Raw genomic sequence first — 11,874 nt, 5'->3', positions numbered from 1 at the left:
AAAAAAAAAAAAAAAAAAAAAAAAAGCCTTCCACCTACCCCCCATCCCTGGTGGCATCTGCGTGCCTCACCACTTGGCCACAGTTGATAAGCCCTATCGGCACATCCCTATTCCAAGCCAGGCTGGTTGGTTCTTTCTCAGAAGGCTGCAGCTGGGAGGAAATGAGATTCTGGTTATCCGCACTGATTCCTGAAGACGGATATGGCTGATACAGAACAGCCATCATCTACCCATCCCAAGGCAAGGAACCCTGTTAGTAGAAAAGAGCTGAGAGAGAAGAAGTGTTAGGAGACAGCACCTGCTGTGATTCCCGCCTCTCCCCAGGTCCCACTGTGATAGCATCAAGGAAGAGGAGAACACAGCCCCACCCCTGCCTCAGAGTGACTGGGAACAGCTCCCGCGGAAACACTGATAGCTTGTACTGAAGACCTGTTTCCTTAGACCTCTCCTCAGCCATCTCTTGCTGTGTATAAATACCCCAAGACTAAGTAGCTGTGTGTGTGTGAGTGTGTGTGTGTGTGTGTGGTTTTTTGTTTTTTGTTTTTTGGTTCTGGGGATCAAACTCGGGACCTTATGCTTTCGAGGCAGGCGGTGGAATCACTGAGCTAAATTCCAGCCCTAAGCGGCTTTTCTTTCTTTCTTTTTTTTTTTCTTTCTAAGCAGCTTTCTAAAAGGAGATCACTTATCATTATACTGCGGCGAGAGGCTTAGCTGGGTAGCAGTACAGACCAGAGTGGCTTATGTGAATACTTTGAGCTGGGAGTGGGCTGGAGCCGAACGTTGCTAAGGTGCCCTCTCCCTCCTGTTTCTCTCCACACAGCCTCTCACTATGCAGTAACCCCACCTGGACTTCCTTACCCAGAACAGTGCAGTGACTGGGCTCCTAGGAGCTCTTACAGCCAGTGCTCAGAAGGCCCCCATTTTTTTGGGGGGTACTGTGGATCAAACGCAGGACCTTGCACTTGTGAGGCAGGTGTCAGCACCACTGAGCTAAATCCCTGTACTTTTTTTTTTCATTCTATTGGTCAAAGCAAGTGACAGGGAAGGGGAACATGGAGTCAGTCTTCTTTGATTACAAGAGTAGGTGGTGTTTTCACTTTGATGATGCTGGGGACCTAACCCAGGACTTCACACATGCTAGGCAAGTGCTCTGCCTCTCAGCTATAACTCAGTCATGAGATGCGAGGAGTACTATGTGGCCTTATTTGGAGATTAGTTACTACCCTTCCTCCCCTCCACATCTGGTTGTACCTTGAGCAGTTCTTGGACCTAAGATGAGCTGACCAGACTCTCTTAAGAATGTGATTCTGGCGCACACCTGTAATCCCAGCACTTGGGAGGCTGAGGCAGGAGAATCGCTGTGAATTCGAGACCAGCCTGGGCTACACAGTGAGTTCCAGGTCAGTCTCAACTACATAGTGAGACCCTCTCTCTCCAAAAAAAAAAAAAAGAATGTGATTCTGAAGACAAGCTGTGGCTGGAAGGGAAGGCTACTGGAGAAAAATCATACTTGGTCCTGAGCACATGCTCAGTGGGGAGCCAGGGAATATGGTCTGCGGAAGAGCAATGAGAAGCCATGAAGCTTCACAAGAGTCAAAGGAGAGCCACACGGCTCCCTCCACTCTGGTTCTGGGATCTTGACTGTCAACTGCAATGACAATCAGGGATTTTCCAAAGCATCATGTTTATTTGGGAATAGCAGAGCACCGCAAAGGACGTCTGTACGCCACAGTACACAATGAGCACATTTTGAGGAGGCTGAGGCATGGGGGAGCTTTTAAAGGGAAATGAGCTGGGAGAGATGCTGTGCACCTATAGTCCCCACTACTCAGGAGGCTGAGGCAGGAGGAGACATTGAGCCTAAATGTTCAACTCCAATATGAGCAAAACAGCAAGGTCTTGCCTCAGAAAACAAAAAGCAAGCCAGGCATGATAGTGGTGGCTGTGATCCCAGAGTTCTGGGAAGCTGAAACAGGAGGATCAAAAGTTGGAGGATAGCCTGGGAAAATTAGTGACTTAGCAAGACCCTGTCTCAAAGTAAACAAGGGTTGGGATGTAGCTCAGCGTGAGGGCCCTGGGTTCAATCCCCCGTACTGCAAATAAACAATCGAAGGGTGAAGGGGGTGAAGGGAGGGCAGGAGTATGGGGAAAAAACAAGAACCAAAACGTATCATGTAAAGGTACAAGATCCCAATGGTGAATGTAACTGTACTGCTTGCTTTAAATGTGCCAACAAACTAGCCGGGCGTGGTGGCGCACACCTGTAATCCCAGCACTTGGGAGGCTGAGGCAGGAGGATCACTGTGAGTTTGAGACCAGCCTGGGCTACATAGTGAGTTCCAGCTAAGTCCGAACTACATAGTGAGACCCTGTCTCAAAAAAAACAAAACAAAACAAAACAAAATGTACCAACAAACTTAATGGGACTACATAAATAATCAATGATATTAAACATGAAAAACCAAATTTGGGCCAAAGAATATAGTTCAATGGTAGAGTATTTCCCTACCATTCTTGAGGCCCCAGGTTTGATTCTCAGCACTGTGAAAAACAACCCCTCAACAGGATTGGGACATACTGAGTATTGTATCACCTAAATTAACACGTTGCTGTTATTATACAAGGGCTTTCTTTTGGATTTCCTGGATGCATAATTCTGGATGACATAATCAATCCTGAACGGTAACCCCCGCTGTGCTGGTGTCCCAAGTGTAAGCTTCTTCAGTCTCATATGATACAGCCCAGAGCCAGTTACTCCATGACGCCCAGCAAGGACTTGGAGCTAACTAAGGTAAGAATGTTCCATGAACGAATAAGTAAATAGTGGTATACATTTTCCTCCTTTGAAGTCTGAGATGACAACCGTCTGCGAAGGCATCAAAACGGAAACCCACTTCATATGCCAGTCACTCAGCTTTGGTCTCGCTGGGCTGAGGTTTCCTAAGACACCTTTGGGACCTTCTGATGGATGAGAACTTGCCATCTATCCTCAGACTCCACAGCTCCGTGCTGCCCCCTGCTGCCCGATGACCCAATAACCATGAGCTACTCCAGCGGAAGGACTCAAATGACTGAGTGACCAGAGACTTCATAAACTCCAGCGTCCAAGGACTGAGGTGACCCAGTGTCAGAGGGAACTATAACCAAATGACGGGGAAATTAGTCCCTGGGTTCGGGGGCTGAAGGCCCAGGAGATTCCGTAACTCACTGAGTTACGGGCCACTTTGCGACCCTAAAATCTAGTGATCCTGCCGGGGTCCGAGGGCAAAGACATTATTTAGGTCCCAGGGATGCAGGATCAAGGAACTTCCGTAGATACACCTGCAGGGTGTAAGGACCTGAGCCGGGAAGGAGAGGCTCTGCGACCACCGAACTCGGCAAGCTCACCCTAGCCGCTGCCCGACTGGAGCGCTTTCACCCATAGGTGCCACCGCCCCCCGGACCTTTAATGTTTATTGGTGAGTCAATGGAAGCGTGGACCAATCAAAACTCTCCTCGTGTCTCCAGCCACCCCCCCCATACTACGAGGGTGGGCTGGAGGCGGATCCCTTCACGTCAACCCAATGGTAGTGCAGGTCGAGCGCCGCGCGAGCTCGCGATTGGCTGCCGTGGGAGGGCGCTGTCAGGGCCGGATTGGTCTGCTGGGGGACGGAAGCGGCCGGCCTCCAGAGCTGCAGGAGCCTGGCGGGGCAATGCGGAGCGCGGGCCGCTGTGAGGCGGCGGGGCCGGTTCTGCTGGCGCTCCTGTTGATGCTCTTGATACCGGGCAGCAGTGCCACCAAGACTGGTGTAGGGCCTGTGACCTGCGGGTCGGTGCTGAAGCTGCTTAACACGCAACACAGGGTGCGGCTGCACTCGCATGACATCAAATACGGGTCAGGTGCGTGGAACCTGCGCGGGGCGATCGCCAGGGGGCGGAGGCGAGGAGGCCCTCGGGGGCGGTGGGGCTGGGGGCCGTGAAAGGTCAGGACCGGGACTTGAGGGGGTCGTCTAGATATGGCGCGGGGCGGGCGGACCGTGAACGGCGACCGGAGGGACTCGAGAGGTCCGGCAGGGCTGGGGACGAGCCGCGGGAGCCCGGGGTTACGCGATTGACAGGGACCTGGCGGTCGGGCGGGGTGTCATTCCTCAGGGAGCGGCCAACAGTCAGTGACCGGTGTGGAGGCGTCGGGGGACGCCAATAGCTACTGGCGGATCCGCGGTGGCCCAGAGGGCGGGTGCCCGCGCGGGTCCCCCGTACGCTGCGGGCAGGCGGTGCGGCTCACGCACGTGCTCACCGGCAAGAACCTGCACACCCACCACTTCCTGTCGCCGCTGTCCAACAACCAGGTATGTCTCTTCCCTGGCTCCCAGGGAGGGCTCCTGACCTCCGTGTGGGAGACCCGGGACAGAACCTTGGGTTCTAGTTCGAGACTCCTTTTCCTTACTGTCTCTGAACCCCAGCTTATGCAAAAAGGGAATTTCGATTCAAAAATGATTACTGAGCACCCGCCCCTTTGGGGACACAGAAGTGACCTGCAGAGTACTGCACCCAGGAGCTCCCAGCCCAGCGGGGAGGCAGATGAAACTCCTCTTTTGGAGCAAGAGGGGCCCAGGAGGGAGATCCACACAGCTTTTGGAGTAGGAAAGTCTGATGGACAGATGCAGAGATCCAACACAGTGTGCATTGTCTGAGGCTCTGTGTTCTGCATGGGGCCCTGCGGGGGGATCTGGGTGTCCCATGTGGTAGCTGAGGAAGCTGAAGGTCAGGGCGGTACAAGGAAAGGACTAGAAGTCTAGTGCACTGGGTGCAAGTGCCATTGCTAGGCTCAGGGCCTCGTGCCTTCTCTGTGGTGACTACTGTGCCCCATACCCACACCTGTAGGAGGTGAGTGCTTTTGGGGAAGACGGTGAGGGTGATGACCTGGACCTGTGGACGGTGCGGTGCTCTGGGCAGCTCTGGGAGCGTGAGGCTTCTGTGCGCTTCCAGCACGTGGGCACGTCTGTGTTCCTGTCGGTCACCGGCGAGCAGTACGGGAGCCCCATCCGTGGGCAGCACGAGGTGCATGGCATGCTCAGCGCCAACACGCATAATACTTGGAAGGCCATGGAAGGCATCTTCATCAAGCCTGGTATGGAGCCCGCGGCAGGTCACGATGAACTCTGAGTGTGTGGATGGGTGAATGGGAAGTGGCAGGGTGGGGCGTCTTTAGGGCCACTCCTGGTGGAGACTTTGGGTTCCTCGGGGTCCTCGAGTGCCTTTGTGATTAAAGACTGTTGGTCTGCGATTGTACTCGCTCTGAGTCTGGTGGTGACCAGGAGGTGCCGGGCGTCCCTGGCACAGTTTACTAGCTCTTCCCGTCTCCAACTTGGCTGCTGAACCTGGCAAGACCTTGCTGGCGCTCTCCCCTGCATTCCGACACTGCCCTGAGCAGTGTCGGCTGTGCTGTCTGAGATAGTCTGATGGCAAATACCCTCAATGTGCCAGTCTTTGAACTTAATGGACTTTCCTACTGAGGGGTCTGGGCCCCAGGGCAGGATGAGCGGGAGTTCCACACCCTCCTGCCAGCTGAATGGGACTTAAGCTCTTCAGCCCCCCATCCGTTGTAGTGAGGACCCATTCTCCTGGCAGTTGCTGCAGTCTTGACACCTGTCTTTGACTGAGGACCAGATGAGGATTCTGCGGGAAACTGTATCACAGGTTTCTTCACCCTGGGTACAAGTGCTGTCCCACCCACCGTCCCCGGCCTGCTCAGGCATCTCGGTCCCCCCACCCTGACCTTCAAAGGACCCAAAGAGAACAAAACCTCAAAAGATACCTCAAGAGAAGATAACTACAAAGAATGGTTACTCAGAAAGATCTGAGGATGCTTCCTGGAAGAGGAGGCACAATTTGGGTAGAGCACTGCTGTTTAAAGACAGGAGCAGTAAAATAGGAGAGCAAGAGAAGCGCTGTGCTGGTATAGGGGTGGCCTGTAGAGGTGATGGCGGAGGAGACAGGCTTCCTAACTGGCTAAAGTGGAGCTACATGGAACAGTAGGGTGCTTAAGGAAGCTGCTGGGGTAAGAGGGTGCTGCTTCCCTGACAAAGAACAGAAAAGAGCCCAAAGGAGAGGCTGGAGGGGCTTGGAGTAACATGAATAGAGTACTTTATATCTGGGAAACCAATTGACCTTACCAAAGGATGGAGAAAAGCTCTCTCCACTGAATACTGTGGAAAGTGGCGTTATGTGTAGGTTCTGGGTCCATTCCTCTCCTTCTCTCCCCTGTGAACCCTTCCTGACCCCTGCACTCTAAAATTCCTTGAGCATTATTTGCAAATCTACATGCCTCTTCCATCACTCTCTGGACCTTGAAGGATTTGAGTAGGAGGAGATTGTTGGGCTGTGATCCCAGGAAACTCAGGAGCAAAGCAGTGGGGCTGTGAGAGGAGAAGGGAAAGTAGCAAGTAAGGGGCCCTCCGTGGAGCAAAGCAGCCCTGTGGGCAACCAGCGTTCAGTCCTTTGGGGATCTCAGAGTCATCCCACTGGTCAGGCACGTGGCACATCCTGGAATGACTGCACTCAGTGTTCTAGCCCAGCCTGGGGTACATCGTGAGAAACTTTCCCAAAAAACAATGCTGTCCCACCTGGAAGGGACTGAAGTGTCTTTCCTCATTCGCGGACAGCTGCTGGGTAGGTGGGGGCAGTTATCATAGCACTTCGCACACACCGCATGCGCATGCGTGCACTGTTGGGTCAGGGGCTCTAGCAGCCAGAATAAGGCCTCCAGAAGGGGTGTGGAGACCCCTAACAGTGGACAAGGCCTGCAGATCCTCTGATTTGGACACACACTCGTGTGTGCATACATGGAAATCAGTGAGGTGAGGCATGCTAATGGTACACACCAGGTAGGAACCCATGGGGTATCAGTGGGAGCAGACATGCTGGACAAGATCAAAAATAAAAATCTGGGGCCAGGGATTTAGCTCTGGTTCCACCGCCTTCCTTGCAAGTGCAAGGTCCTGAGTTCCATCCCTGTACCAAAAAATAAAAAAATTAAAATCTGAGCAGTAGCAAATCTCTCATTCATTGAACACTATGCGCTGAGCATCGGGTGACTTACACAGTATCTCACTCGCTCCTGGCGACAACTCTGAAGTATGTTTGATTATCATCTCAATTTTTCAGAGAACACAAGGTTCATAAACCTCAACCAACTCTGCCTACCTCAAAAACATTTCTCTCAGCGCTTGGACTGAGAATAAAATAGGGCTGGATTTAGCTCAGTGGTGCCACTGCCTGCCTCGCAAGTGCAAAGTCCCGAGTTCCATCCCCTGCACCAAATAAAATAAAATTAAAAACTAAATAGAAGAGGCCACCGACGTTCAGCGACCTAAGTGTCACCCAACACACATCTCACCGGAGCCATGCGAAGGTGAGCTGACAAATACACTACCTGTCGGGCTGCCCAGGACAGGCACCTACTGAATGCTCATCCACGAGGTGGGTTGCAATCACGCAAGGACCCAAGCATCCCTTCCCCTTCCCCGTACCTCCTACAGATGCACAAGGCCACAGGGGCCTCAGTACCTGGGCCCCATAGCAGACCTCCCTGGGAGTCTTTAGGGTAGGCCCTTTAGGGTAGGTGCGTTAGGTTGGACAGAAAGGGGTGCTACTCCTCTCGGTGCCGGCCGCCGTGTCCGAATGAATATTACATCCGGGAGCCGCTGAGAGCAATCGCGGCACACAGTACAAAGAAAGGAACCTGAGACCCCATTCAATGGGCAGGCTCGGCAGGAGGCTCCAGTGTTTCTTCCCAGGAGTCGCAGACCCCTCTCGGACGGGCTCAATCGCCCGGCAGACACCTCCCGCTGGCCTTCCCAGCGCTCTCGCCGGTACCGCTAGAAAACTTTCAGAGACCAGAGCTAAGAAAAGGCGGGCAAAGTTCCTTTTGATAAGTTATGAATGGGGAGAAAGTGTTTGTAGAACTCATTGTTAAAACCGCGGAGCCCGAGACTCGGGCGGCGCCGGGCCAATCGGAGCCTGGAGGCTCTTTTGAAATCGCTCCGGGAGCAGCCAATAGACTCGCGAGAGGCGAAGACCCAACCCGCGCCTGCCAATGAGCGCAGTGCTGTGCTGAGGATCAGGGGCTCTGCCCTCCGACTGTCAGCGGGTTAAGATGGAGCCGGCGGCCAGGAGGGCGCCACGAGGTGCTGGGTCGCAGAGGCAGGGACCCTCCCGCCCACCTGCGTCTTGCCCTCGCCCTGGGGCGAGAAGTGACTATCTTCGTGAGTAGCTGGGCCTGGGGCGGGGGTGGGGGGCACCGGCAGACAGTCCCAGGATCGCGGAGGGGCTTAGGAGGACCCGAGCGTCCTCTCTGGGCAGGGTACTCCAGAAGGGCGGGAAGCCCCCTTTCTTCTGCTCAGCTCTGGGCCCGGGCAGAAGAATCCGCCAGGACGGGGGGTGGGGGGCATGCTAAGTGTCAGGGACCAGGGATGGGGTCCTGAGCTGCAAGGGGCGCATCGTCCCGGGGTGGGGCCACCCTTCTCCCAGGGAAGCAGGCCGAGTCAGGGCGCAGGGTCCTCGGGCTGTGCCCCCGGAGCTCCGAGTGTGCGCCAGCTTCGGACTGCGCTGAGCGCGGGCCCTCTCCTTTGTGTGCGCGCCCCCTCCCACGTTTGACCAGTCAGCTTTCGCTCCTGAGCTGGAATCTCTCTCCTGCACAACCTGAAGCTCGCACAGCGGAAGGCTTGGATGCCCTGAGGTCCTGAATCCCCCCAGGACCGCAGCCCCGCAGGGATCCCCTTCTCCTGCTCCGAGGTGAACTGAGGCTCTGGCCCCACCCACCCGCCGGTTGCGCTTCCCGCCCTGCCAGTACGGGGGGGGGGCACCCTTCACCCCCACCTCTGTTGGTTGCGGGTGCTCTGACGAGGTTGCACTACTGTGCTCTGAGAAGCAGTGCAATGATATTGTCAAAGCATCTGGGGCCAGCCTTGGGGACGCCCCTCACCCACGAGCTTTCCTTCCTCGTTCCAGGGTTGCAGGCCCTTCCCCTCCCCCTCCCCCTGCCCAGTTCACTCCCTTCTCCATGGAAACTTGAGATTCCAGCTAGCACCGGGCCTCTGAGGTCAGAGGGCACCCCTCCCCCATGCTGCGGCCCTCCCCCGGCGGGCCTGCATTCCAGGTCTCCCCTGATCCCACCCACCACGACCACCACCATTAGCAGCACACTGAGAGGCGCTAGCAGGCCTGCCCGACACTCTTTCCCTGTTGCACTACTGTGGGCCACTGGGAAGCAGTGCAATGATGAAAGGGCATCGGTCGGGTCCTGCCCGCCGTCCACAGTGCTTGGGGAAGAACCCTGCTGCCTTATTCTACTTCCTTGCCGTGAAAAGCTGAGCTGCCCAGAGGGTAAGTGCTTGGACCAGTTAGGCTTGGGTGCAACGCTGGACTGGGCCCTCCCTCCATCACAGGTTCAAGTGGATCCCTGGGCTCATTCCCTAAGTTGCCCAGCCAGTCACGACAGGACAAGCAAAGGCAGAGCCTCCAGATTCAGAAAGGCTGTGGTTTGTAGATCTTTCCCCACGGGCATCCTAGGTAAACTAGGGATTCCGGGGCTTTGTGGAGAAACAGAGGCCCACTGCTCTGTATGGACGGGCTTCCCATACCTGGACTGAGCTTTCCCTGAAGGCTTGAAAGAGGGGTAGTCTCAGGAGAGAATGCTGGCCCACGTGGAGGCTTCCAAAAGGCAGCCTCACCCACGCATCAGCCGCCATGGGGCTCCCGCGGAGCTTACCCAACACGCCAGCCTGTGCTCTACACACTGAATGTGTGTCCTGAGCCGGCAGAGGGCCTGGGAGGCGTCTGGCATAACTTTCGGCTGGAATTGGGGCCGGGGGCAGAACTTTAAGGAGCCTGATTCTAGGTGTGCTTGCAGGGCCATCTTTACCATCAGGACCTGACAATCTGCCCAGTGAGTGAGTTTCTCCAAGACTGACTTCTTCAGAGGAAGCTCAGGTCTTCAGATGATCTTTTAGATGTATTGTTCACCCCTGAGCACTGGCTTCAATCCTACCCTGTGGTACTAGCCCTGGCACTCATGGCGGCGGTGTGGGTGGGCAGTCGATGGCACCTGCGCCTCTGTATAGTCCTAGCCCCTTTGGGCTCCTTGGTCCCCGGGCCACCTAAGGTCCACCTATCTACTCTGGACTCCTTGGCATCAAATGTTCCTCCACTGACTCGGGGGCAGAGGCCATGTGGAATTCTTATGGTTTGTCTTGTTTTTCTGTTTGTTTTAAATTTCTCTTGGGTGAACCTGGCCCAGAGGAGGGCCCAGTATGTTTTTTTAAAATATAAATAAATGTATAAAGTGTGAACCATGGTTATGTGCATAACACAGTGGGGATAATCTGTGGTCTAATTGCCCCTCAGAGGTACTTGTCCTGTTTGAGAAAGGGCATATCATATGTATTTTAAAGTAAATGTTTGGCGGGATGGTGGCGCACACCTGGAATCCCACTCAGGAGCCTGAGGCAGGAGGATCGCTGTGAGTTCGAGACCAGCCCAGGCTACACAGTGAGTTCCAGGTCAGTCCCAACGACATAGTGAGGCCCTGTCTCAAACCACCCCCCAAAAGTAAATGTTTGTTTTGTAAGTCCCACGGGGAGCAGGGTGGGGACTGGAGCCCAGGTGTATCTGAGTCTCTGGCTGCACCCAAGGCCAGATGCACAGAACAGATCCTGTCCCTCCATCTTTCTCCCAGACCTCCTAACAGGAGAATGTGCCTGCCACCTCCTTTGTTGGGGAAAGGTGGAACCAGAAGCTTGGTAGAAATCTGGTTAGACTTCTCATATATACTCCATGTGTCCCAGGACTGATGGAGGGTGTAGAGGGAACGGAGAACACACGCTCTCTACTTACTGGCCAGTGTAGGTAGTAGGGTCAGCTGCTGACCAAGTAGAGGGAAAAAAAAATACATTTCAGGGAGAAAAAGCTATGCACAAATCAGGATGTGTTCAATATGAGATGCCAAGAATCGTCCTCTGGCTATTTAAATGTGGGTCTGGAAGCCGGGCACAGTGGCGCACGCCTGCAATCCCAGCACTTGGGAGGCTGAGGCAGGAGGATCGCTGTGAGTTCGAGACCACCCTGGGCTACCTAATGGGTTCCGGGTCAATCTCAACTACACAGTGAGACTCTGTCACAAAAAACCAAACAAAAAACAAATGTGGGTCTGGAGCTCAAGGGTAGTCTAAGGATGAGATGAAGATAGACGATGTGGCCAAGCCCGTGAACTGTTTGGGCGACAGCGGCAGAAGGAGCAGCCTGGGCAATTCAGCGACTCTGTCTCAGAAGGACGAAGAACAAGGATGTAGCTCAGTGGTGGAGCTCTTGCCTGGGTACAACCCACAGCACCAGAAGAGCAGTGGGAGAAGAACAAGACCTAGAAGTGGTAAGGACAGGGACTTCAGAAACCCACTGGAGGGGCCGGAGGAAAGGGCCACCAAGAAGGGGCTGGGGAAGCGATGCAAAAAGGCAACGGCAAGTGTAGAGCCAAGCGGCTGCGAAGGAGACCTGGACCCCCAAAACCTGGGAGGGGTGTGTGTGGCGTCAGGACCGCAGAGCAGGAGGAGGCAGGGGCGGAGTGAAGTCCTCAGGTGCTGGGTCCGTGAGCGGAGCGCTCATCCTGGGCGGCTGCAGACTGCAGGGGTAGCGCGAGGGCCACTTTTCAAAGTGGGGAAGCTCGGCGTGGGGAGGGGACTGGAGGCCAACCGAAGGATGCGGCTTTTAAAAAGTTGGACGACGGGTCTGGCGACAACCAGGGACTCCGTGCAGCTCCGAAGACCGCCTGCTACCCGCTCGCCACCTCGTGAGATCACAGTGCAAAGCCGCGCTCCTCCCGCCGCGAAGACCTGAAAG

The 11,874-nt window shown here is 54.9% G+C and overlaps 1 protein-coding gene across 2 annotated transcripts; it reads left to right on the top strand.

The window, feature by feature from the left end:
• Positions 1-3,622: 3,622 nt before the first annotated feature.
• On the top strand, positions 3,623-5,271 carry Sdf2l1 (stromal cell derived factor 2 like 1). 2 transcript variants are annotated; one of them, XM_010620664.3, is made up of 3 exons: positions 3,623-3,879; positions 4,132-4,328; positions 4,969-5,271. In XM_010620664.3, exons 1-3 carry the CDS (start codon positions 3,693-3,695, stop codon positions 5,143-5,145), a joined length of 561 nt encoding a protein of 186 aa, XP_010618966.1. In that variant the 5' UTR covers positions 3,623-3,692; the 3' UTR covers positions 5,146-5,271. The 2 variants fall into 2 exon arrangements, with proteins under 2 accessions (XP_010618966.1, XP_010618965.1); XM_010620663.3 differs by having other exon boundaries at positions 3,625-3,879; positions 4,864-5,271.
• The last annotated feature ends 6,603 nt before the right edge of the window (positions 5,272-11,874 follow it).

The sequence above is a fragment of the Fukomys damarensis genome, unplaced genomic scaffold, assembly GCF_012274545.1.
Source record: "Fukomys damarensis isolate Sample0158 unplaced genomic scaffold, DMR_v1.0_HiC HiC_scaffold_34, whole genome shotgun sequence".
NCBI classification, from domain to species: Eukaryota; Metazoa; Chordata; class Mammalia; order Rodentia; family Bathyergidae; genus Fukomys; species Fukomys damarensis.
The sequence above is the reverse complement of the archived record's forward strand: the minus strand, read 5'-3'. Positions and strand labels throughout refer to the sequence as shown.

What these genes read in the sequence shown, in the direction of transcription:
- Sdf2l1 (XM_010620663.3), top strand. Translation starts at nt 3,693, where the DNA reads ATGCGGAGCGCGGGCCGCTGTGAGGCGGCGGGGCCGGTTCTGCTGGCG. An exon ending in TGACATCAAATACGGGTCAG is followed by an intron (nt 3,880 to 4,131) that starts GTGCGTGGAACC and finishes GTCATTCCTCAG; the next exon opens with GGAGCGGCCAACAGTCAGTG. An exon ending in CGCCGCTGTCCAACAACCAG is followed by an intron (nt 4,329 to 4,863) that starts GTATGTCTCTTC and finishes CCACACCTGTAG; the next exon opens with GAGGTGAGTGCTTTTGGGGA.